Consider the following 23,629-nt stretch of genomic DNA (forward strand, 5'->3'; position numbering starts at 1 on the left):
AAAAAAACTAAACAAAAAGCTCTCCTATCAAGTGACTCAATTTGCTGGTGGTAACATTTCATGGAGTGAAGTGACTGAGCAGCAGGAGGATAGTGATGGTCAGGGTGCTTCGATGCGATTATTAAAAAAAAAAAAAAAAAAAAAAAAAATGGATGGAGCGAGCTGATTGGCTCCTGCCATGATGATGATGAGTCTCAACCGTCGCTGGCTCGTTGGGAAACTTGGGTGTGGACTGGTTAAATGCGTTTGTGAATCAGCCGAGCTCAGCAAGGTGAGTGCGGGCGAGTACCATGAGTGAAGTAAAGGCGACGACTGAAGAGTTTGTGGGCTAATTCTCCCAATGCTGAAAGGTTCAAATACAAACTGCGGCCTCTGTTATCTCCCTCCTCCGTCTTTCTCTCCTGTATTCTCAGTCCGTCTGCAGTGCAGGGCTGTCCAATAAACATAATGTATAAATGATCTTAAAAATAGCATCTCTTTAACAGTAATACAAAAGTTTGGCGATGAGGAGTAGAACTGTTTTTTTTTTTTTTGCTGGGACCAGCCAAACAAGTTTGAATCAAATATTGAAGACGTATAATAGAGAAAGCTCGACACGTGAAATGAATTAGTTCTCCCATGTGAACCCTTTGATTTGTTCACACACTTAAGTAGACCCCCACCATGTATCCTCTGCTTAGCGCCAGGCTTCAGGTTACGTGACGGCCTCAAGAAGCAACATTCAGTCTCTGCTAACGCTCAGTGTGTCCACCAGTACACAGAGCTACTGTCATCCAACAGTGGAAACCAAAAAAAAAAAAAGTCAGAAATCTGTAGACTTCATGAAACGACCATCAGCTGTCGCTGGCCCACCGGAACTCTCCAGACCTCCGACCCGCTCCTCGTTAGATCATGGCACGTACAGGACTACAGACAAAACCCAAACACTAAGACAAGTACAGCAGTGAGAGTGACGCTGCACAAACAAAAAGGCATGATGGGAGCAACAATCACATGAAATGAGAGGGACATAAGCAGGACTTTTAGAAATGTCATCATCTGTCTAAATGTCTGTGATGTGGTCCTTTAGTTTCATGCAGGATTTCACATTTCGTGGACATGATGTCGACCTACCAATTAGTTTTCCAATGTGATCACTGCGTTGCTCTTCTTGTGTTGAATGGAGAATGAAATCATTGCTGGCATGAAAGTTAAACACATTTTTAAATGCACTGGTCCAAGACAATCGCCTGTCTTACTGTTGAGCGATGAATGTCTGCTGAGAGATTGTTTTGGTTTTTAAGAGTTGAATTTTCTGACATGATGAGATAGCCAACCGCTGGATAAGTAGAATATAGGCAGAATATTAGCAGATGGAGTATTTAGATTGTGTGTTTATATGTGCATGCACGTATGTGGTGTGTGTGGCTCAGAGGCTGCATGGAGGAGGAGCGGTGGGCTGCTCAAGCTGCCACGATGGACCAGCAGGTGACTCCTCGCTGTCGAATAAGAAGCCTCGGCTTAGTTGAGGGGCGGGCTCGGGTCGAGCCGGGGTCATCTCTGCCTGGACCACCGGCTGTGAGGGGGAGGAGTGGGAGGGAGATTGAGGAGAGGGGAGCATGTCCGTTGTGGCAGAGGAAGAGGTGGAAGACGAAGAAGGCTGATCCGTGAGGGACTGCTTCTGAGATTCAGTCACAAGTGGGGAAGGAGACGAGGAAGAGGATGATGATGATGATGGAGTCTGGGCAAGGTGCTCGGGACTAGAGGGCCCACCAGAGGAGGAGCCTTCTCCAGCTGACGTGGCAGGTCCATTACCTCCCTCCTGCTCCGCTGTTCCCTCCCTCTTCGCGTCATCTGAAAGCGCGCCATCTTTCGGCTTCTTATCCGCCGCGGCTACTTCTTCTTGCCCTGCGGGGCTCTGATTGGCTGCCGGGGCGTCTTGGTTGGTGGTTGGCGATTGGCTCTTTAGTTGTGAGTGACAGAGGGGGCACGTCTCCTGGACATAAAGCCATTTCTTCAGACAGCCAGCGTGGAAGAAATGACTGCACGGAGTGATCACAGCGTTGTTCATGTCCTGGAAGGGATGAGCACATAAACATTGTTATGTTTCCTTTGACATTTCATTCGCCAAGCTTTAACTTGAAGCCTTGAATGTATTCCTGGCCATGTACTCTATTAAGATAAGCCACAAACACACAAAGCCAGTTCCTACCTGGTAGCAGATAGCACAGATGTCGTTGTACTGTTCCAGCTGTGTGTTGCTGGCCGTGGGGAGGCTTTTGATCTTGTTCACAGCATCTCTCCTGAGAAGGAAGCTCTGCCAGCCCAGCTGGGCTCTGAGCCACACGTTATAATACGAGTGGACCAGGATGATGGTGCTGCCCATCACACTCCACTCCCCGAACACCGTCTCTGACACGCCGTAGCACACCACACACACCGCGACCTGGCAGGGGAGGTAAACATACGTCAATGCCATCGAAGCAATATTGTGCGTCAACAATAAAACGGCCTTTGTCACATGCTGCTTTCTCATTTGTGCTCCCTCGTGTTACTCTGTATCGTGTGTTCATGCGTGTCCACTCACCAGGAACTCCAGCAAGCGGTACGTCCCGTTGACGCAGTAGATGACTTCATCCATGTTCTCGACTGGAGCCTTTTGAAACTCCTCCACCATGAAGAGAATGTAGATCAGCAGAGTGCCGAGTACCTGAGGGGGACGTAAGAGAGCGTCTTCAATAATCCATCACAGATGCTTCATCATAAACAGGTAAAAGTGGGTAAAACAGGTGAACTTTAGAGACAGGACTTATATTATGTTCCGTCTACAAATTGAGACAAATCAACTACATCTATAGCAATGTGATGTTCTAACAGTGTGTTTGTGTGTGTGTCTGCTTGTGTGTTACCTGCAGTGACGTGAGGATGGAGGAGGAGATGATGATGAGTAGCCAGAAGTCCATGTGGAAGAACTGACAGATCATATAGGCCATGTAGGCCGGAAAGATCAGCAGGAAGAGACACAGAGACACCGCTCTGAAGTGTTTCCACAAACTCCTAAAGGACAGACGGAGGTGGGAGATTGAGGATTATCAATCGGTAAAGAAAAATAATGAAAAATAAAAGAGATGCAAGCTGAATGTATTTACTTGTCTCTCGATGCTCCCAGGGCCAGGACTATGGGGTCAGCTATCTCCAGCATGGACTGCAGGATAGAAGCAACAACGATGAAGAGGATGATGGAGAGGAGGAAGGCTCGGTGGATGACTTGAAGCTCGATGAGGCCCGTCTGGACAGCGAGGATCAGCAGGGTGATGCCTTCTGTCATCCCTCTGCACAGACAGACAGTAAAACAACCATGTAAAGGGCTTGAGAGTAAAGCAACATACCAATAGACACCCTCAACGAACCAACACATGCTGACGTATGCACAAACTGACCTGTGCATGGTGTTGTCATTCATAAAGGCTCTGTAGCCTTGCAGGTAGAACTTGCAGAGTGTGAGAACTCCCAGAGCGATGAAGGAGACGGTGAAAACCAGACCCAGAAGGGAGTACGGTGTACTACAACACTCTGCAATACTGAGGACATGGAGGGAGGGGGGTGAGAAGGAGGAGAGTCAAGACAAGGTAAACAAACACTCATTCTATATTCCAAGTAGCTCCATCATAACCTGCTAACATACGAAACATATCTGTGGTATTCAATCATTAAGGCCCCACACAGTCTGACCAGCGCTTACGGTCCTACCTGGTGAGAAAGAGAAAAAGGAGCCTCTCCCTCGAGGTAGGCTGGTCTCTGGTGCTGAAGTAGGAGTAGATCTGCAAAGCGAACAGCAGTAGCCAGAAACACATGAAGAGTACCGGAAGGACCAGCTGGTTCCAGAGAGACATACCCAATGCAAGCAGCCCGTACATTTCCACCACCTGGGGGACAGAGGGTAGAAATAGGAATAACAGAATAACATTAATATTACATGCGAGGGAAATCTCTCAGTCATCAGAAAAAAAAACATTGGCCACAAAGCTAATTTATTACCTGGGCCAGCTCCCTGTAGGCCGTCTTGGCCAGGTTGTACGGTACCAACAAGTTAGAAGCCAGGAAGTAAATAACCTCCAGGCCAGTGAAGATCATGGAGAACTTATTGATGAAAACAATGGTCTCCAGAGGGACCAGACACAGTCTGGCCACCAGAGGGAGGAGGTGAGCAGAGAACAGCCAAATCCTCTTGGTCTGCATCACACAGGAACATAGCGTACACACCACCAGCTGAGCTGAAAGAAGATCAGAGAACATAAACCGGAAGGAAGACGCACGTACACACAAACACACAAACCACTCTCTCTGTCTTCCTCTCCTGCTTGCATCTCTTTGTCCCTGTAACTGTTATTTTTGCTTTCTCAGGCTTTCACTGTGCGGTAACATCAGCACTCAGTGTGATCTATTTATAGCACAGGAGACTCCATATCTACTCTCCAGTAAGATGAAACCAGGTCCTGTGGACCAACTCGTAACGTTATCTATTTCAACATGGCTGAGCCTTCGCAGTACAAGGGGATCAGTAAGATTTATGTCGAGAGCGACGAGGTGATGTGACCTTAAAGAGATGCTTTTTAATATCTAGAAAAACTACTGCTGACCTTTTTCTTCCTTACAGAGGATGAGTTTTCTGTAACGGAGACTTGGGTTTAAATTTAGTTGCTCAGTATATTGCAGTACTAGAAGTGACAGGAGATCTACGTCATTCTTTCCATACTTTGAGACTTTCCAGATGCATGGGCGACCACGACGGAGAAGGGAAAAGAAACATCAATTTGGAATATTGGAACAGTATCCTGTGAGCTCGGAAAGGACCTGCTGAATTACAGCCGCCTGCCTATGTTTGGGTTTGTGCACGACGCGGCCGTGCCACGTCATGTATACTGCACAAGTGTGTCTTATTATACCAATGAGTGCAGTGGTGAATCTGTTAATGGAAAGAGGTTCCAGGTAGACAGGTCCTTCGTAGCCGGAATCCAGCTCACTGCGGACATAATCCCTGAGAAAGAGAGGTCAAAATGTTCAATGTACAGGGAAACCGATTGTGACTGATTCTATACCACTGACCTATAGCTCAACACAAGAGATGTCTAGCATTTCATCTCAACCAGCACAAGGACAACTCACAGTAGCTGGTGATATATACTGAGAGCAAATGCCTTGAAAAGGATATCATACATTATAGCTTACAGTGAATGCTCACTAAAGCTTACAGTGCCCTCGTCAATCCAACAATGAAAACAAGGTCTTATAACTGACAGTGTGGCATAATACATAACCACGTATACTGGTCTACTGGTTGACGTAAGAGTGTGTGTGTACCTTGAGACTTGGTGACCAGCAAACAGCAGCAGGGCCGTGAGGACATACAGGTAGAGTTTAACCAGGTGCTGACGAGGCAGAGTCAGGAGTACCAGGCTGAGGATGTAACCTGACATAGACAAACAAAAACACACAAAAAAAAAAATCAACAAAATCAGCATGAAGTAAAAAAGTGACGATACACGAATTACCAAAGAATCTCTATTGCTCCCCGTTCGCGTTTTCACACGAAAGTGATACACTTAATGCGTATGTATGTCATCGCACCAGTCTACTTCCTAAAACCGTGCCCAAAAAAACTCCTCAGTGCATAGCAACAGTTCCTTTGGTTTTACTGCCTCTCTCCCTCCCTTTTTTTTTTTTTTTTTGTCTATCCACCCACAGCGCCCATCAGCACATACCAAGCCTATTGGCTCATTAACCAACTGCAGCAAAGTCCACACACACACACACACACACACACACACACACACACACACGTCGGTTTTCTTTTAGCTCGGTCAAATCGCAGTCTGACTTTGCTGAGTCACCGTCACATCACTGTGACTGTCCATCAGCGCTGCTGTGTCACTGGAAACACACCTGACTCTGAGACCTTGTTTACATCTTCACGATTGGCTCTGTGGCAATCTGGTTCAAGGCTCTTTCTCCATGTAGTGTGTTCTGGGATGATAGTCAGTCTGAAAAAGATGCTGTTGCTCTTTTGGAAATGAACAACATCTGTTAAAAAGGGGGCTACACTTGTAAACCGTGTCGCTACACGACATTTAACTTCGGTGGAAATGACTTGTCACAAAACAAGCAACCGTCCAGCAAAAGAGTTCTATCCGGGGACACGGCGAGGAAGGTTGGTTTGCCAGCTTGTCTGTCTGACTGTCAGCAGAATACGTCAATCAGTTATGGACTTCTGTAGAAGTTGGTGGATGAATCCACTTTGACACAAGGGAGAATTGTGGTGAACCAAAAATGGGATTTCCACGATCGACACTATCAGACGCTGTTACTAGGAATCAGGGGGGAATGGTCTTAACTCCAACTTGCATTTTTATCTTTTTGTGAAGCTTTTCACTGGCAGGTGAAAATAAACAGAAGCGCATGGGGAATTGGTCAACAGAACATTGAGAAAAATTGGACAACAGTTCAGTGTTGATGAAGGTTGGCACTCTCAAAAAGCCTTTTTTTTTGTTATCTTTCTGTTTTCTTGCACCAACTAAATCCTTTCCTTCTGTTTGACAGCGCTACCGACACACTTAACACTGTTTTCACACCAACTCTGATTGATAATGCCACTGCTGGGGCAAGAACCGCACAGCTGGAAGAGAAAAAAACTTGTTTTCAGGAGACATCCATCTTTTTTTAATTAATTCTACCGAAGGATAAATCAGATTTGAGTTTTGGTCACACTCCACATGTCGTCGTGCCAAACAATCCCTCCTGACTGTTCTGAAATCAGTACCAAGCAGAGCCACATGGCTTACTGCCTACCACCATGTCTGTGCATTCTGAAATGAGTTGGTACAAAGGCCTGACTTTGTTAAATGGAGAGAAAAAAACAAAAGAAACCATGCAAACCCAACCAAGAGAGGTAACATAGTGACTGCTGGCTCTGACCAACTGATAAAGCCAGTGGAAAAGGAGCTACTTAAGCCGATTGTCAAATAGCACACACACACACACACAACACCTAATAAAGGTCACGATAACATTGACAGGCCAACGGCCACAGCTGTTGACACACGTTACATCATCAAATATGTAAAATGAGCAAAGTATTTGTGTAATGTGTTGGTTTTACACTAATCCTCTTAGAAGTGTTTATACAGGGGGAAAAGTATTTGTACTGGGACAGACTGTGTGTGTGTGTGTGTGTGTGAGACAGACAGACAGACAGACAGACAGACAGACAGAGAGAGAGAGAGAGAGAGAGAGGGAGGCACCAACACTGACCTACGTAGTGCAGGTAGAGTGCCAGGTATTTGTACTGGAACAGGGGGTTGTTGGATAGGCTGGACCGCTGGATCTTCTGGAAGAAGGAGCTGACGTCCCAGCGGTACAGGACGTCCAGCAGCATGATGCTGGGAACACGCAGGCCCACATTGAGCACCGCCTCTACACGGTCCTTCACTGCCATGGCCTCAGCTTAACCTCGGATCGGCAGGCAGAACTGACCACTAAGACAGCGGACGCACTGCGGAGAAGAGGGACAACGCACAAACAGATGTTAAACAGGATGCACGGGAGATAGGAAGCAGTGACATAGGAGGAGAGGAAAGAAGATGAAAGGAGGAGGACTGGGCTGGGGACGAGAGCTCACAGGGAGGTGGAGAGAGAGAGAGACAGATCAAGATAAAAACCTAAAGAAAACAGCCTTTCATCCACAGGCAACAGTGAAGTGCATGTAAAACATACCAACTGCTGACTATTCTATGACCCAAGAGTGGCAGTAAAGATAAACTGAACTACCCAGCAAATGTTTTCCTGCATCTGGTAGTTTGAAATGTATGCATAACATTTAAATAAGCCTTTTGATATTTTTGGGATATCTACTAGTTGCAGAATCACTGAAAAACAACATTATAACTTATACAAATGAAAACTAATTTGGCAGACACAAATCGTATTCATCCACCACGTGATCAGTCACATCATCAATCGGGGAAGTCAACGATACCAAACACCACTACTGACATTACATTCACTAATCAATCCACATTGAAGCTCATGCGGAGGTAAACAGGCCTTTCTGTTTGCTTTCACACACGAACCAACTGCACTAAACTTCACTGAACTAGCAACAGTGGAATAAACTCTTTCAGGTGCTACTCCATGTCAGGCTTGATGAATTAGGCACACTCACAAAATCTGCTTATTCATATAAAGTATGTTTCCTCATGTTTTCACACACTGTTCTGTTTATATCTGCAGCATACATTTAATAGTATATTTATTTTCTTTTTTTACAAAACTGTCCAGTAGAAGGCAACGTTGGTTACAGTATGTGTGATTTTATTTCACAATATGAATATAGCCTGTACATTTTAGAAAATTTAAGTGAGAAAACATTAATTTACAAAACAACACAAAAAAAATCGGTACTTCATCATATTGATCCAGATATCCAATATTGCCATAAAATTGTCGGGCTCATTGATTTGCAACATTACCCTCGCGCAAAGGCCAAATATAAATTTAGAGATATTTATGGGGTACCTACCTCTTTGTGGAAAAATCTCTAATGGTTAACATTAGAGGGATAAAGGGGATTATTTTTACTTCTATGTCAGTCCTTGCATTTGACATTTGTTCATCTTTCTGTTTCTACCATCTATCACCAAACTGCAACACTGTGCATGTCCTCAAAGAGCAAATATTAAATTTGCGTATAATCATCAGCTTACATTGAAGCGACTATACAGTTTATGACATGTTCCATATTTGTCAATGAAAATTTAGGAATGCCATTGTGAACTTATACCGTACTTACTTCCCACTTTTGTAATCTACTTATAGTGTTGGAGTCAACATTAACTTAACTGCACAACAGTTTAGATGTTGTGTTGCTAGGTTATTTTCATTCCCCTCTACTTAAGTATGTACAATTATATACTTCGCCTTAAGTAGGGGTTGGTGTTTTTCTAAATCGTGGTATTAGTAATTTTACTGAAGTAAAAGATCTTCTACCACCACATGTATTAATCAATGACACTGGCTCAGTATGCGTCTCCCCGTCTGCACTTTCATCATCATTGTGAGTGAGTTGGAACTTCTCATTGTCTCTCCCTCCCACCAGCCTCCTCCGCTCTACCCTCATTTGGCTTTTTAAAATAAGCAGCAACAGACCGTTTCATTTTTGGAGTGCGGTAACATCTAAAAGGATTGTTTTCGTAAAACTTTCCGCGGCTATGTACATGCATCGTGCACCATTACGTGAATGAACAGGCGTAACATTTACAGTACAGGCAGCGCGGTTACACAATGGCCCGTGGCGTGGTGGGGCCTGAGAGAGAGCGGGCCCTCGGACAGGAAAAGGGCTCTTAAGGTCAGATCGCCACCTAGGAAACAAGCCCGTGCTCAAAAAAGGAACTCATGTTAAATTTACAAAAAGGTGTTATTTGCTGCATGTGCCCACGAAAAGGCAAAACCATCTCCATCATGGTTCTAAATAGTCAGTAGGATAACAAAACCACATGCTTATTCTAATATTAAATATATATATATATATATGATAAATTAAATGAATAATTTATATAATTGTCCATTGTCAAGTCTCTATTTGATCATGTGACGGGATGTTGCTGTGTGCGTGTGTGTGTGTGTCATAACTGGTATAACTAGCGTGCATTCAGGCCTATCATAATAGTGTGGACTGGGGCCCATCGTAACTACTTTAAGCCACTGGTGGCACTTACAAGACAAAGTTTCCAATCCCGTTACGATGCCTGGGACTGGAGTTTCCAAAGATTAATATTCCTGCATCCCGGGACCCTGATAACTTACATAACTCTAAATAACCACGACTATTACCGGCCAGAGCGAGAGATCACTTCGCAGAAACCACAGCTTATATAACGCGGACGTCTAGCACTGTATTATTATATGTCGTAATCCACTAGCCGCTGCGGGGCATGGTGTGGTTGAGTTTAGTCTCAATAGGTGTATTGATGTTAATTGTTAACTGAAACATCTGCACTACAGAAGGTTGTGGATGAGTGAGTGCGGCATCGATCGTGGTATGAACTCTAGTAACCCCTCCGTCTCGACGGAAGAAAGACAATCTCTTCGCTCCGCCGCAGAAGGACTGCAACACTTTGCTAACTAGTCTTGGTTTGTACGTTGCAGTAATACATCATGGGGCTGACAAAGCTAATGAACGGCTTCGGTGCGATGTGTCAAAGTGGTAAAATAGCTTATGACAGTATAACGAGCAGAGATGATGAGCTGCATCGAGCAGGCAGCAGGCACAGAGCCAACAATTCATGCTAACGTAGTCAGCTAGCATCAGTTAGCGACTGTCAACAACCGAGCTTACTCCAACACAACGGAGAATAAAATCACATCCGACGCCTTAGTTAGCTTCTAGCGCTGTCGCTTTAGACACCGCGGTCACATACAAGCAGACAGCGTCATCTTAACCCGGTTGAAGATTAACGTAAGTAACTGTAACGTTAGCTTAGCTTAGCAGGAGGACTGGTAACGTTAGTTCCCGAGCTAGCTATGGCGTCCTGCCAAAGGCTAATAAGAAGAAAAGAAAGAGAACTTACATTTGAAGGAGATGTTCGCAATATGTACAACGTTTTTTGGAGTGCTTTTTCGGGTCGGATATCGACCATTTTAACTCGGCACCGCCCGAGTTAACGGTCCTCTCGATAGAAGCGCCTCACGCTCAAAGGATGCGGCCGATCCGCTCATCTCACCTCGCAGCCATTACCCCCAAAGTACCCGAGGAGGATTACTACGCATGCGCAATGTCGTTCGTCCCATTACATCTCTTGGCCTCGTGCTTGATATATAACACTGGAAAATAAAGCTAGTTCGGCTCCTACGGAATGCACTTTGACCTTTATGAGGCATTATTTTCCTTACTAGGCCTGGATATTTATCAAGTAAACGCTTATTTGATTTGTGAATGTGACCAGATGGTGGGTGGAGGTCAATCCCTATAGGTTATAGTGATAGTTATGTTCAAGGCAAGAGACATGATGATATTGTCACTGTTTTGGTGATATTGTTAAAGTGTTTATTTACTGTATACAATGTAAGTGTTAAATCTGTGAATTATAGTGTATATTTTAATATGGGCCCTAAGAAGAGGCGTAATACTAACTAATGGGAATCCAAATCAACACTCAAGGGATTAAAACATGACCCTAAAAGTAGGGTTTAAGGTGATATGCTCTGCTGTCACGTTAAAGCATAGTAATGAGACTCTATGTCAGGCAATTTAACTGGAATATACTGTAATATATGACCCTATTTCATTCACTGCACTAGAGGTGGTGTCCTTTTACCAGGATAATGTATGATACCTGTATCACTGCTACTTTTGCCCGGATTTGTAATTTAGGGGTGTTTGTCAAATGGATAATAATGTGTGCAAAATCAGTTTTTCATAAAAGTTCTTTAGTAATTATCTCATCTGATTTGACATTAAGCTACATAGTCCATATATATATATAAGTATGTATGTATATGTACATATGCAGGAAGTGTAAACACACAAACACATTTGTGATCAATCAGAGAAATGGTCTGAAACAATGAATATGCCGCACTTAATGTTGATTAAGTGGTATAAAGCGTTATTCTCTTCTCTTTACTAGAAGTCGGTGGAAACTATTATCAAACAGTTTTATGTTAATCTATTATAATATGGTCACTATGGTAACAAAGGGTTCTTTTATTTTTTTCCCTACGTCACTACCGGCGGCAGGATTCGGGACGCAAGGAAGAACAGAGTGTGCGCCGCTCGATGAATGAAACTGAACGGCAAACTTCACTGATTCATTCAACTTTCAGAGGGAATCTGACAGCGTTGGTCCAGCGTTACATGACAGCTTGCTCTACCAGGTGAGGACACCCAAACCGTGCAACTAGCCTTGTCAGCTAATGCTAGCTTGTTGTCTCGTTGCCTCGCGCGTTGCTAGTCTAGTGTTAGCCATCTCATGCTAAAAATATCAACATCATAGACCGTCAAAGGGACTGCTCCGATTAGGTGGCATTTTTGCCGATGTGTCTTGAATAAGCCAGCCAGAGCAACAGACGCTTAACTAAAGTCATGCAATGTTTTGCTCTCTGTGTTTGATCATTAGCTACTTTCTATGTTTTGCTCAAGCTACAGCCAAGTTGACACCTCTCCTGTTACTTTACCTATTCCCCCTCTCTCTCTCTCTCTCTCTCTCTCTCTCTCTCTCTCTCTCTCTCTCTTTGCAAGGTGGACGTGTGCATGTTTGTTGCTGTAGCTGGAAATATTTTTGCTTCGGTGTGTGCACTCGTCTGTGCGCGTGCATACCTAACTCCAGCTGCAGCCGAGTGTGTTTGTTTGTTTGTGTGAGTGTGTGTGTGTGTGTGTGTGTGTGTGTGTGTGTGAGTGAGTGTGTGTGTGAGAGAAGAGCCCGTGTGTGCCATGTCTGTATCAGTGATCATAAAGTGGGGAGGGCAGGAGTACTCCATCAGTTCTCTGTCTGAGGAGGACACAGTGATGGACCTGAAACAGTCCATTAAGACCTTGACTGGGGTGCTGCCAGAGAGACAGAAACTACTGGGACTCAAGATCAAAGGTGAGACGGCATCCGTGGTCACAACCTGGTGGAGCTAGCGTAAATAATAACATATGATATCCAAAACAGGTGGACAAGATATCGGGACATTATCTCCCTTTGTGCATTTGCATTATTGTTAACTATATCTAAGTAACTTCTCTCTTGAGTGAGGCAAGCTTCTGTAGCTAAATGAATCTCACTCTCTTCTCCTTCTGTTCTTTCTCCAGGTAAACCTGCAGAGGATGAGGTGAAGCTGGGCTCCCTGAAGCTGAAGCCCAACACTAAGATCATGATGATGGGTACCAGAGAGGAGAGCCTGGTAGGTGGTGGGGAACTTCAAAGATATCTGCTTGGGACTAAGGACTAGTTGCCCAGTCAACTGGCAATGTGCCCGAGTGACCGGCTAATTTGTAGTTTAATGAAACATGATAGTTATTGAAAGAGTTACAGTATGATCATGCTTTCTTACTTGTTATTTAAGACTTACGGTCACTAACTAGCTTTAATCATGTGTTCAGTAAGTGGTTTGTTAGGTGATGATCCTGCTACTTGTTGATGATGGTGTTATCTAAAGTCTTATGTACTGTGTTGTGTTAAAGGTTCCCCTTTGCTGATTGGTAACTGTTTTGTTTTGTGCAGGAAGAGGTTTTAGCCCCTCCCCCAGAGAACGATGATGTGGTCAATGATTTTGACATTGAGGAGGAGGTCATTAATGTGGAGAACAGGTTAGTTATTGTAACGGTGTGTGTGTGTGTGTTTGTGTGGCTGCACAGGAGCGAGATGACATTTGTGAGAGGAAATGTATCCGTGTGTGTCTGAGAGACAGATGTTGTTCTATGTTGTTCTTCTAGAGAGGAGAATCTGGCAAAGATCGCCCGCAGAGTGAAAGACTACAGGGTGGAGGAGATGAACCCTCCCAGAGAAGGCAAAAGGCTTCTGGTACTAGATGTGGACTACACGCTGTTCGGTGAGTTACAGTGACGCCGGCATTTGTCTCGATCAGAATGTGACTGGGAAACCTTGACTTAAATCATAGCATGCTAATAGCAAACACTGTGCGTTTACTCTAACTGCACATTACACAACATTTACTTTGATACTGCGTCTCCACTGTTTCTTCTCCTCGTGTGTGTGTACGCACGCATATGTTATATGTGAGGTTCATAGGGTTGAGTCTTTTATGAACACATTTAAAATGTTGACAGCCTATCAGTTGCATTGATGTCTGCAACCTATGTGTGTTTAGATCACAAGTCGTGTGCGGAAACGGGTCAGGAGCTGATGAGACCTTACCTTCACGAGTTTCTGACATCAGCCTACGAGGACTATGACATTGTCATCTGGTGTACGTATCTCCTTGTCTGTTCTTGTGAAGGTCTGAATTTGAACTGAATGCCATGCATCACTCTCGATGAGTAGGAGGATGTAATTGTTGAAAATGCAACATTGACTGTACAACTCAACTTGTCTTAACTATAGGCCACTGGACACCCTCAGTAGGACAGTTTTGTTGTTGTTGTTTTTATCTATTAAGTTTCTATCTTATGGCCATTTAGTTGTTTATTTCCTCTCTGTGCTGCTACCCAGCAATCAGCGCTTGTGGAATACACATCTTACACATGTGCTTTCTCTCCTCAGCTGCTACAAGTATGAAGTGGATTGATGCCAAAATGAAAGTAAGTATTCCACTTGTTGTGTTCTTTGTGTCGTTGCTCAAGCTCCACTCCTGCTAACATTACTGTACTTTACCCTTTTTTGCCAAAAGATGGCAGTGTTAATCAATTTAAAACACAGATCGGAGCAGAAAACAACACTACTGCTTGTGTGTCTGTGTGTGTGTTTGTGTGTAGGAGCTGGGGGTGACAGACAACCCGAACTACAAGATTACCTTCATGTTGGACAGTGCAGCAATGATTACGGTACATACCCCGAAGAGGGGGGTTGTGGAGGTTAGTACACACACACACAGCGGATCATAAATGAAGATATTGCCTTGTTTTACTGCTGCTGTTATTACTTTCACAGCAGAAGAAAGCATCTATATTTACATGTAGTTGTGTGGTGCAGTTTCCTTCCCTTTTGTTTGACTTCTGATTGTAGATTGTGCCTTTTATTTGCACTTTATCCTCATACCAGGTGAAGCCCCTGGGAGTGATATGGGGGAAGTACGAAGAATTTTACAACAGGAGGAACACCATTATGTTTGACGACATCGGACGAAACTTCCTCATGAACCCACAGAACGGACTGAAGGTAGGCGGGCCCGCATTATCGTCATTGCTTTCGACCTTCACTTCTTCCTCATCATTGTCAACGTTAAGCACAGGTTTTCCTGAATCCTATTGTGTGTGTGTGTGTGTGTGTGTGTGTGTGTGTGTGTGTGTGTGTGTGTGTGTGTGTGTGTGTTAGATCCGACCCTTCATGAAGGCCCATCTTAACAGAGAGAAGGACAGGGAACTCTATAAACTGGCTCAGTACCTCAAAGAAATAGCCAAGCTCGAGGACTTCAGCGGACTCAACCACAAGCACTGGGAGAGGTAGGCACACGTATGCTAAGCAGTAATGATGTGTAGTTTAGTACTGACACACCGCATGCTTGTAGCACCTAAAAATATGAAGTCTGTTCATCAGTATTGTGTGTACTGAATGTGTCTGTGTGTGTGTGTGTTTAGGTACCTATCTAAGAGGCAGCATCACTGAGGAGGGACTGCATCCTCGGCAAAGGCTGGACACTACTATCCCATCATCCAGTTCTCTCTCTCACACACACAAACGTGGCTATTACAAGCCCTTTATTACAAACCTTAATACAAATCCGACAATAAACCTGCAGACGCCAACTCTCAAAGGCTCAGGACTGAGATGGGCTTCCCAATTTATATCTGTGCATGTTGTCTCTCACACACTTTTTATGTTGCATTCATTACAATAGTAACAGCAGTCACCACCCGTCTGTGTGGTGATCATTAGGGATGCATCGATATCGGATATCGGGCTGATACTGACTCAAATAGTTGGATCGGGCCAATCTATTAGGTTGTGCTCATTTACTCTATATATTACATCCTGGTTATTCCTGTTTAAGTTTTGACCAATTTGTTGCTGCATTTAAACGGTTTACACTTGAATTGTAGTTCCTGTTACTTTTGAGGATTGTTTTTATTTTTACCAAGTTGTAGGTGTATGATTTATTATTTTATTAATAAATAACAATTCTGTCAATGTACATCTATGTATTCATCTGTTATTTTGTTTTACAAAGTTAGGAAAGCAATGTTTGAGTCGAGCCTAATGTTGCCTTACACATAAAAGGATGAGCCCGGTTTCTTCCATAGGGCGGGGCACAGAGTTTATTCTTTAAAGACTGGTCTCTGATCAGTACTCGGTATCAGTCGATATCCATAGCCCAGGTATTGGGACTGAAAAAGTCGGATCGTTGCATCCCTAGTAATCACAATCTACCCCAAGGTTTGAGGCCACGAGCCACAATGACCCACAAACTCCTACGAACCTCAGTCAGGATATATTTGAGATCTCTTAAGCCTGCTTGGTTAAGCCTGCTTTGGGGGGGGGGGGGGGGGGGGAAGTTGCAATCTTTTACTAAAATGTCGGCATACTTTGCTCTGACTATCGAGCCCCTCTGCTCTACCATGCAAGTATTAAACGAATACAAATATTTCATCATGGTTTTAAGGTCAATACGTTTCCCCCACCCCTGTACGAAGTTGAGATGTTGCCTATTATTATATATTCCGAAGAGATTGAGATTCACCATCAAAAAGCCAATATTCTTCATTTGAAATGATTGAAAATCATTGAATGTGAAATTCAACAGAGAAGAATAAGTTTAACTAATTTAACATATAAGAGGTTTACAGGAGTACTTCTTACAAGTACATTTTGTGCAACGAGTATTGAAAATTTAAAGTGGAAAATTGGAAATGCAGATAATATTGAGAGCGCTTGCCCAAGATAATCCTATAAAGTCCGTGAGCATCAAACCGATGCCTGCAACCTTCACAGTTGGACATGTAAAAATATGCAATAATCCTCAAAGCTACTGGGACGTTAACAGCCGAGTTGAGATCGAGACTGGTTTTGTAGCAAAAATGCTTTCACATCACGCAAAACGTGCATTATCTGCTTTGTTATCTTTCTGGTAGCCGCTTCATCAATGAATGTTTTCCTCATCACATCCCTGACGTCCTGGCTGTAAATATGACAATAAACCTTTTTTTGTACCTAACTTAACTCGTGTTCGTTAGCGTTCTTGAAGTCATTTTGAAAGGAGTAGTAACATATTTTTCAAGAATTACCACTGTATATAAAATACATCTGAGGTGTTATACAACAAAATGCCAGAAGTGCAGTATATTAATATGTTTATCAATTTATTATGACATTTTAATAACCCTTTTAGCAACAATTCTGCAAGCATAGTTGTAAATAACGTCACAGAGGGCACACAGGAAGGACTTTCAATCATATCACAAATTATCAAAGTTCCATCGAGATCAATAAATACTGTACAGATATGCATTCAGTCTGAAAGCACCCGTTTTTGTGCATTGCAATAAAAGTTAGAAAAATGATTTCTTGGCAAACTTGAGCTCTTCCATCCTTTATAGCTTCGGTCCAGTGATGCAGCCCACGGTGTCTTTATTTACTCTGGAGACAGGACAGGTTGGAATGAAACAGTGTGGATCAGATCTATGTTGGTGGCATGACTTGATATTATTTGGATAAATCATATGCTCTCATCGAATTAGGTATTTGGTGACAAACCCCACAGTTCTAAATGGTCCAAGTTATATACTTACGTGCAGAAGCTCCAGTGGCTAAATGGCCCGTTGGTGTATTTGTCCTGAGCTCGCACACAGAAAACATACTTTTGGGTTTTCATGTTGACCTCATACTTATTTTCCTGAATGGTGTTAAGCTGCACAAGAGAAGAGACCACACATTAAAGACAAAGAAGTGTGGTTCAACTGGAAGTCAGCAAATGTCTTTTTACAGTAAGTGTAACTTGAATCGGATCTACTGTAATTCATTGCACATATTGATTACCATTATGTGGCGTTCACTGTCACAGGATGATCCTTTGTGGACCACCTTCACCTGGAACTGCAGGCCAAAGTAGGTGGAGGGCTTCTCCCAGGAGTCAGGGTAGCTCCAGCTGAACACCTTCCCATTACTGATGCACAGGTTAGGGAGTGCTTCCGGCCTCACTAGATATGATGAAGGGGGGAGGAATGAGGTGGAGGAAGGGGGAAAAGGGGAGCGTAAAAGTACAATGAGAAGGATGCAGCAGGATCGCAACTGAAGGCAAAGACAGAAGGCAATAAGGATGGATGGATGAAAATGAGGCCACACAATAGAATACAATCACTTACCAATCTCTCTCAGGTAGAAAGCCTTTGCGTAGGCCTCGAGGAGAGAAACGCTGCGTATGTAGATGGTGAGGGAGATGCGGTGCTGATCTTCTTTGTATGGGCAGCTGGCGTCCTGGCAGTGAATCCCTGATCCATCAGCATCCAGCTCACAGGAAATATTTTCCATATTACTAGATTGAAGACAAAGTGGTTGGTACAATACTCCAATCTCGAAACAGGATGCAGGATACAGGATCCACTCCTGATATTAATGAGTATTTGCATTTTGTCCTCACCGTTCTGCCTTCACCAGGAGCACAGAGGTGTCGGGTCTCAACCTCGTTCTCCTCCAGGTGCAGTGGAAGGAGCCTTTATAGTTAGGTGTTGAACAGTGAATGTGACCTGAAGGAAGGAAGAGAAACACTGTTAGCACTCTGAGGCTTTCTCTTTGTGACGAATGCTCTTGTGAACAATTTATCTCTATATGTTTGTGTTTCAGAGCACTTTATTTTGAAGGTCCCTAGCATTTAAACATCAATAAATCATTGCATATGGCACAAAGCTGCCAGTACAAACAGTTCTGAAGCTTCGTAGAGCTTTTCACAACTTTTGGTTTATATATATTTTTATATAATTATATAAAAGTATAACCATGAATTGGACAAAGATGCTTTCTTTCTATTTTTAATGTTTTCTCCCCTTTAGGTAACTTATTTTGATCGTTGTGTTGACTCGTTCCTTTCTCGCTCTCTCTCTCTGTCCACTTGTGCCTTACCTTCCCATCATCACACTACCTCTGCTCCTCCTTTTATCTCATTTCTTCATGTGCCCGCCATTCATCTTATCTTTTAAATGTTGTCTGCTTTTGGGCAGCAGCCTCTGTCTATTTTTTTCCCCCATGTCTCCCACATTCTTTCTTAACTCAGCTCTAAAGTGACATCCATCTGATGTCTCCTCCAGGGAAATACCCCCATAGGTCCAATTACACAACACATCTTTATCTCTCTCTGTTTGTCTTTCCTCTCATTGTGTGCCTTCTTTGTTCTCCTCCTTCATGTCTCCCTCCATCTTTCCTATCTCACCCATTTCAGGGGATACTTCTTCCAGTATGACAGCCCTGTTGTCTGGGACTACTTGGATCAGGATCAAAGTGTGGTTGAGGTAATCTCCATTTGGACCGAGGTGACAACTGTAGTTTCCTCCGTTCATCTCCTCCACTAGGACCGTGACCTGGTTCCCCTGCAGAGCTGGTTCAGTCGCCTCGCCTGAGACAAGGTGAATGGGTCAACGTAACAATGATGGCTCAAAATATCATAAAGACACAGAAAAATCTGACTGAAGTATTTTAGTTTTTCAGATAATCTCATATTTTTCAGATTGATTAGCACTGTATCAAATCTGCACAGGTACTATTAGAAGTACCGGTGATAGTAGAAGCAGTATTACTTGTAGTAGTAACAGTTGTATTACCATCTTTCTTCCAGACCACAGGCTGGTTTTCATAAGCTTCTCCACAGCTCAGAGGAACATACACCATGGTGCTCTCCCCGTAAGGCACCCTCAGGACCAGAACTAGTTAAATCATAGACAAGAAAACACACATTCACACAGACTGACTTGAATCAGCATTTACTGCGAAGACACAAACGGAGAGGAAGATTCAGTAGAGAAAGGAGGAGCTACCAACCATTATCCATCAGGGTCTCTATGTTTTCTTGGTCGCTGATGGAGCTGGCGTAGCACAGTCCAGCATACAGGACCATTAGGAACAATGCACGCATCTGGAAAAAAGGACAATAAGGGCAGGTACATTAACGGAGGGAAGTTTATATGCTTAAACCTCGACCTGCTCAGCTTATTCTAATATCCTATAAGGTTTGTCACCCAAACAATACAAGGGTATTTTTAACAAGTAGCTATCCGAAAATAAAAGTAGTAGAAGGTACAACACTTTTCTCTGAAATGTAGCGGAGGAAAAGTAAAAGGAGAGTATTTTACAACAAAAGATTTTGCAACTTCTTCTGAAGTAAAGCATACAAGTACCTCTAAGGTGCCTTTAAGTAATTGTAGTACTTGAGTAAAAGTAGTTCTGACAATGCCATAAGGAAATCATCTAATTCAAGATTTGAAGAGTTTGCCAATTTCTTTCAATAACATTTTTACTTTAAAAGAGATATTTATTCAATATATTTGAATAAAGACCTACTTAATAAAATGCTGAAGAAAAAAAACAGATAATCTTTATAGATAACTTCAGATTAATATAGTAGATCTTACCTTGACAACTGGACTTGATCCAAAATGTTTACAACTGCAAGGTGACCTGATGAGGATGCCAGAGAGGTGAGGTTGCTATTCTCAGTATGTGTTCAGTTATCTGCATGAACTCAGCATGCTGCTGCTTGTATTTATGCAACAGAAGGTGAAAAAAAAAATCCCTAACAAGAAGAGGAACTGCCCCGTGAGTGCATGTGTGTGTGTGTGTGTGTGTGTTGACTTGAGATCGTGATGTTGTCCATCACTTGGAAACACCGGGACAAGTTGTATTAATTAAGAAGCAAAGGAACAGATCCCCATTATCGTATTTAAGTTTCCTCTTTTCTTCAGCCTGATTCACCCAGTCATGAGGAAGATGGCAAAAGCCCAATTCATGATATTCCATTGTGAAATTGCGTGTATGATAGTGCAGCCACACAAACCATTGTGGAGGAAGTTCGGGGAGGACAATAGAGACAGAAACCTCTGTGAAAGGGAACTGGAAAAAAATCAAGTTTGTTTGCTCATGACAGTGTGCGTTGGTGTATCACTAAAAGTCAACAGGTACCCTGGAAAATGGTCATAAAAGTAGGAACGAGAACAAGAAAGCAGAGCGTGATGAAACTTCCATTGAAGTGGAAAAGAGAATAGAACCACTGTGATGAAATACAATTGTTTCACATGTGAAGGGATCCCACGAGGGATCGCTGGATTTGCTTTGTGACGCAAACGTTCTTTGACCCATGTAGAAAATGAAATATCTCATCTGGGAAGTTACCTGCGTGCTATGATTTATGAGAGGAGTTTCCATCATTCATTGTGCTCCCATTGTAACCACTAACATTTCACTATGCCAGAGCAGGTATACTGTAGCTGTGATGATAGCCAGCAGACCATTTACTATAACTCTTTCTTAATTATAGTTATGGAGGTTCTTTTGATTCAACATCGCTCTGCTCAAAAGGTAATAGATGACTATCGCTCCTGGCTATAGTGTGCGCTGTGGTTTCTTTGTGGCTCAGAAAGAGCACCTAATTGAGCCCACACGCATGTCCCGAATTACAAGATTCATGAAAATGAAAACTTTTATAAAATGTATGATTATAATAACATTCGCGCACAAAGAAAATGACATTTTGAGACTGATACTCGAGCAGGTATGATGTATAAAGGTCTTTACGCCCAAAAAAGCCACAATTATGAGGACTTGACATGTAATGCCACACTGACCTTATGCTGCATTCACTTACCTTCTGCCAGTCACTCATGTACAGCATGACCTTTCACATTCAGTAGCAGGAAAGTAGGCCATTAACTCTCCTTCTTCCTCCACAAATAAAACTCAAATGCTTAGTTACACATGTTAACGCCATTCATTGGTTCATGCTACTGATGGCACAGAGCTTGTTAGCACACAGGTTAGTTCCTTCCACATTCCGTCACTGGCTGATTGACGTTTGCATATTTGTTCTCAGGCTGGGAATGCCAGTTGGCAGCACTTCATTCAAACACAAAGCTTACAATGGCTTCTTCTCTCTAGACGGCCTCTCTGCGTCATGGGGTTTTTCTTTCTTTTTTTTTCAAGGAATTTTCCATGTTCTGTCCGGCTGGAATGAGGCGATTTAAAGGAGCTATAGGTGGATCTCTTATCTTTGGACAGAGCCCGGCCAGCTGTTTGCCCCTGCTTCCAGTCTCAATGTCAAACCTAATGTGAACCTATTGCTTCAACACATGCTGCATCGACACTCTGGCCAACATACATGCCGATGCAGTTGCGGCTCTTTTTCCTGCACGTTAACACTTTGCAGCAAAGCTGCTTCCACCTACCTTTGATATAAATTTCCTTCCTTTAGAGCCAACTCTTATTCTTGGCCAGGCCAGTCAGGCCTCAGGTTTCTCCTGGTTGCCTTTTGAAAACAACACTCTCCCCATGAACCACCGGCTTTATTTTAACAGTTTTAACATTTTGGTTTGTGTACAAATTTGACCAAGATATAACGTGTTAATTAGTGAGCGATAGAGGTGCTGGTGGGACTTATCCTTACCGTTAGACAGAGCCAGCCTACCTGATTCAAATGTTTATGCTAAGCTAAGCTAAGCTAAGCTAAGCTAAGCTATCTGGCTGCTGGCCACTGATTCGTATTTATTAGACAGACATGAGAGTGGTGGCGATCTCTTCACCTTACTCTTAGCAAGAAAGCAAATAGTATAGTTTATTTATCACAATGACAAATGCAAGACAACGTAAATCGCTCTGCGATTGCTAAGATAGCGCTATAACGTTTGTTCCACCTCTATATCAAAATATGAACACATTCAAAGCAAATAATTAGACAAGAGACTGAGAAACAGTGATCAATTTGAATTAAAAACATTTTATTTTTAATCAAAATATGCAACTGTGTTTCTGATGTTTTATCCTTTTTGCCACACAAATAATTGTGGTTTTGATCATATACGAACATCCACGCACACATACGCTTATGCACACACACTCACACACACACACACACACACACAGGCTGACTGACTACTTAATGTTTATTACATGATTGTTCTGTGAAGCAGAGTGAAATAAAGCGTCTGATCCAGCGGCAGCTCGGTAACACATCGACATGCCCCCCCCGACACATCTGTTTACTAACTAGCAACCTTTCCTTACAGCACGGTATACTGGCTCAATCCCCAAATGACCTGTTTGAATAACTGTCATGATTGTTTTAGCGTCTTCTTCCTTCTGAACTTGTTGAATTGTATGGTAGTGAAAATGTATTTATATGTAAGTATAACCCTGTGGCCTCAGAAACAGAATTCTGCCGACCCAAGTTTTGCCAGAGAGCAGAACTTGAGCGGAAACTGAAACACAGAAACATTTGAACATCAGTGTTGCTCAGAAAACCCTTTTTATGCCATCTGACATAGTTCTATTTTTGTTGTTTGGTTTCCATGGGAACAGTTAAAAAGACTTCAAAAAGGTCAAAATATCAACGTGTAAAACCAAAAGGAAGAGTCTTTTTCTCAATTCAAGAGTCCGTTTTGCTCCGGCAGACAACCTCTGCCCGAACAAAGCCCATCTCAGCACAAACTAAGAGAAGAGATGAGAAGAGGAGAGACGAGGAGAGACGAGAAGAGAAGAGATGAGAAGAGATGAGAAGAGGAGAGATGAGAAGAGACGAGAAGAGGAGAGACGAGAAGAGACGAGACGAGGAGAGACGAGAAGAGAAGAGATGAGGAGAGACGAGAAGAGATGAGAAGAGACGAGAAGAGACGAGACAAGGAGAGACGAGGAGAGACGAGAAGAGAAGAGATGAGAAGAGAAGAGATGAGAAGAGACGAGAAGAGACGAGAAGAGATGAGGAGAGACGAGAAGAGAAGAGATGAGAAGAGACGAGATGAGAAGAG

General features: G+C 43.1%; 3 protein-coding genes across 3 annotated transcripts; 1 reads left to right on the plus strand and 2 right to left on the minus strand.

The window, feature by feature from the left end:
* Nucleotides 1-6: 6 nt before the first annotated feature.
* LOC116389056 (RING finger protein 145) lies at nt 7-10,781 on the minus strand. Its single transcript, XM_031857458.1, has 12 exons — nt 10,602-10,781; nt 7,288-7,528; nt 5,341-5,449; nt 4,926-5,017; nt 4,018-4,253; nt 3,730-3,905; nt 3,420-3,560; nt 3,129-3,311; nt 2,889-3,036; nt 2,567-2,689; nt 2,192-2,425; nt 7-2,053 (listed from the first exon to the last, which is right to left on the minus strand). Exons 2-12 carry the CDS (start codon nt 7,469-7,471, stop codon nt 1,409-1,411), a joined length of 2,271 nt encoding a protein of 756 aa, XP_031713318.1. The 5' UTR covers nt 7,472-7,528; nt 10,602-10,781; the 3' UTR covers nt 7-1,408.
* A 992-nt stretch (nt 10,782-11,773) lies between these two features.
* Nucleotides 11,774-16,847, plus strand: ublcp1 (ubiquitin-like domain containing CTD phosphatase 1). The gene is made up of 11 exons (XM_031857313.1): nt 11,774-11,907; nt 12,272-12,617; nt 12,827-12,918; nt 13,239-13,324; nt 13,451-13,566; nt 13,846-13,944; nt 14,238-14,275; nt 14,450-14,548; nt 14,736-14,852; nt 15,009-15,136; nt 15,272-16,847. Exons 2-11 carry the CDS (start codon nt 12,464-12,466, stop codon nt 15,297-15,299), a joined length of 957 nt encoding a protein of 318 aa, XP_031713173.1. The 5' UTR covers nt 11,774-11,907; nt 12,272-12,463; the 3' UTR covers nt 15,300-16,847.
* Nucleotides 16,848-17,105: 258 nt separating this feature from the next.
* Nucleotides 17,106-20,330, minus strand: il12bb (interleukin 12B, b). The gene is made up of 9 exons (XM_031857494.1): nt 20,249-20,330; nt 19,659-19,752; nt 19,442-19,543; nt 19,054-19,236; nt 18,268-18,373; nt 17,993-18,162; nt 17,667-17,827; nt 17,420-17,538; nt 17,106-17,267 (listed from the first exon to the last, which is right to left on the minus strand). The coding sequence occupies exons 2-9, from the start codon at nt 19,750-19,752 to the stop codon at nt 17,222-17,224; spliced, it is 981 nt and encodes a 326-aa protein (XP_031713354.1). The 5' UTR covers nt 20,249-20,330; the 3' UTR covers nt 17,106-17,221.
* Between the last annotated feature and the right edge of the window lie 3,299 nt (nt 20,331-23,629).

Source organism: Anarrhichthys ocellatus, unplaced genomic scaffold (genome assembly GCF_004355925.1).
Source record: "Anarrhichthys ocellatus isolate YVR2014 unplaced genomic scaffold, GSC_Weel_1.0 scaffold18, whole genome shotgun sequence".
Lineage (NCBI taxonomy): Eukaryota > Metazoa > Chordata > Actinopteri > Perciformes > Anarhichadidae > Anarrhichthys > Anarrhichthys ocellatus.

Coding starts and splice junctions, on each gene's coding strand:
- ublcp1 (XM_031857313.1), top strand. CDS start 12,464: ATGTCTGTATCAGTGATCATAAAGTGGGGAGGGCAGGAGTACTCCATC. Junction 13,945..14,237: donor CTATGACATTGTCATCTGGT/GTACGTATCTCC, acceptor TTCTCTCCTCAG/CTGCTACAAGTATGAAGTGG. Junction 14,276..14,449: donor GGATTGATGCCAAAATGAAA/GTAAGTATTCCA, acceptor GTTTGTGTGTAG/GAGCTGGGGGTGACAGACAA.
- LOC116389056 (XM_031857458.1), bottom strand. CDS start 7,471: ATGGCAGTGAAGGACCGTGTAGAGGCGGTGCTCAATGTGGGCCTGCGT. Junction 4,254..4,925: donor ATTCACCACTGCACTCATTG/GTATAATAAGAC, acceptor ATCTTCTTTCAG/CTCAGCTGGTGGTGTGTACG. Junction 2,690..2,888: donor CCATCCTCACGTCACTGCAG/GTAACACACAAG, acceptor CGTCCCCCTCAG/GTACTCGGCACTCTGCTGAT.
- il12bb (XM_031857494.1), bottom strand. CDS start 19,752: ATGCGTGCATTGTTCCTAATGGTCCTGTATGCTGGACTGTGCTACGCC. Junction 19,237..19,441: donor TGTGGTCTGGAAGAAAGATG/GTAATACAACTG, acceptor ACCTTGTCTCAG/GCGAGGCGACTGAACCAGCT. Junction 18,163..18,267: donor CTCCTGGTGAAGGCAGAACG/GTGAGGACAAAA, acceptor TCTTCAATCTAG/TAATATGGAAAATATTTCCT.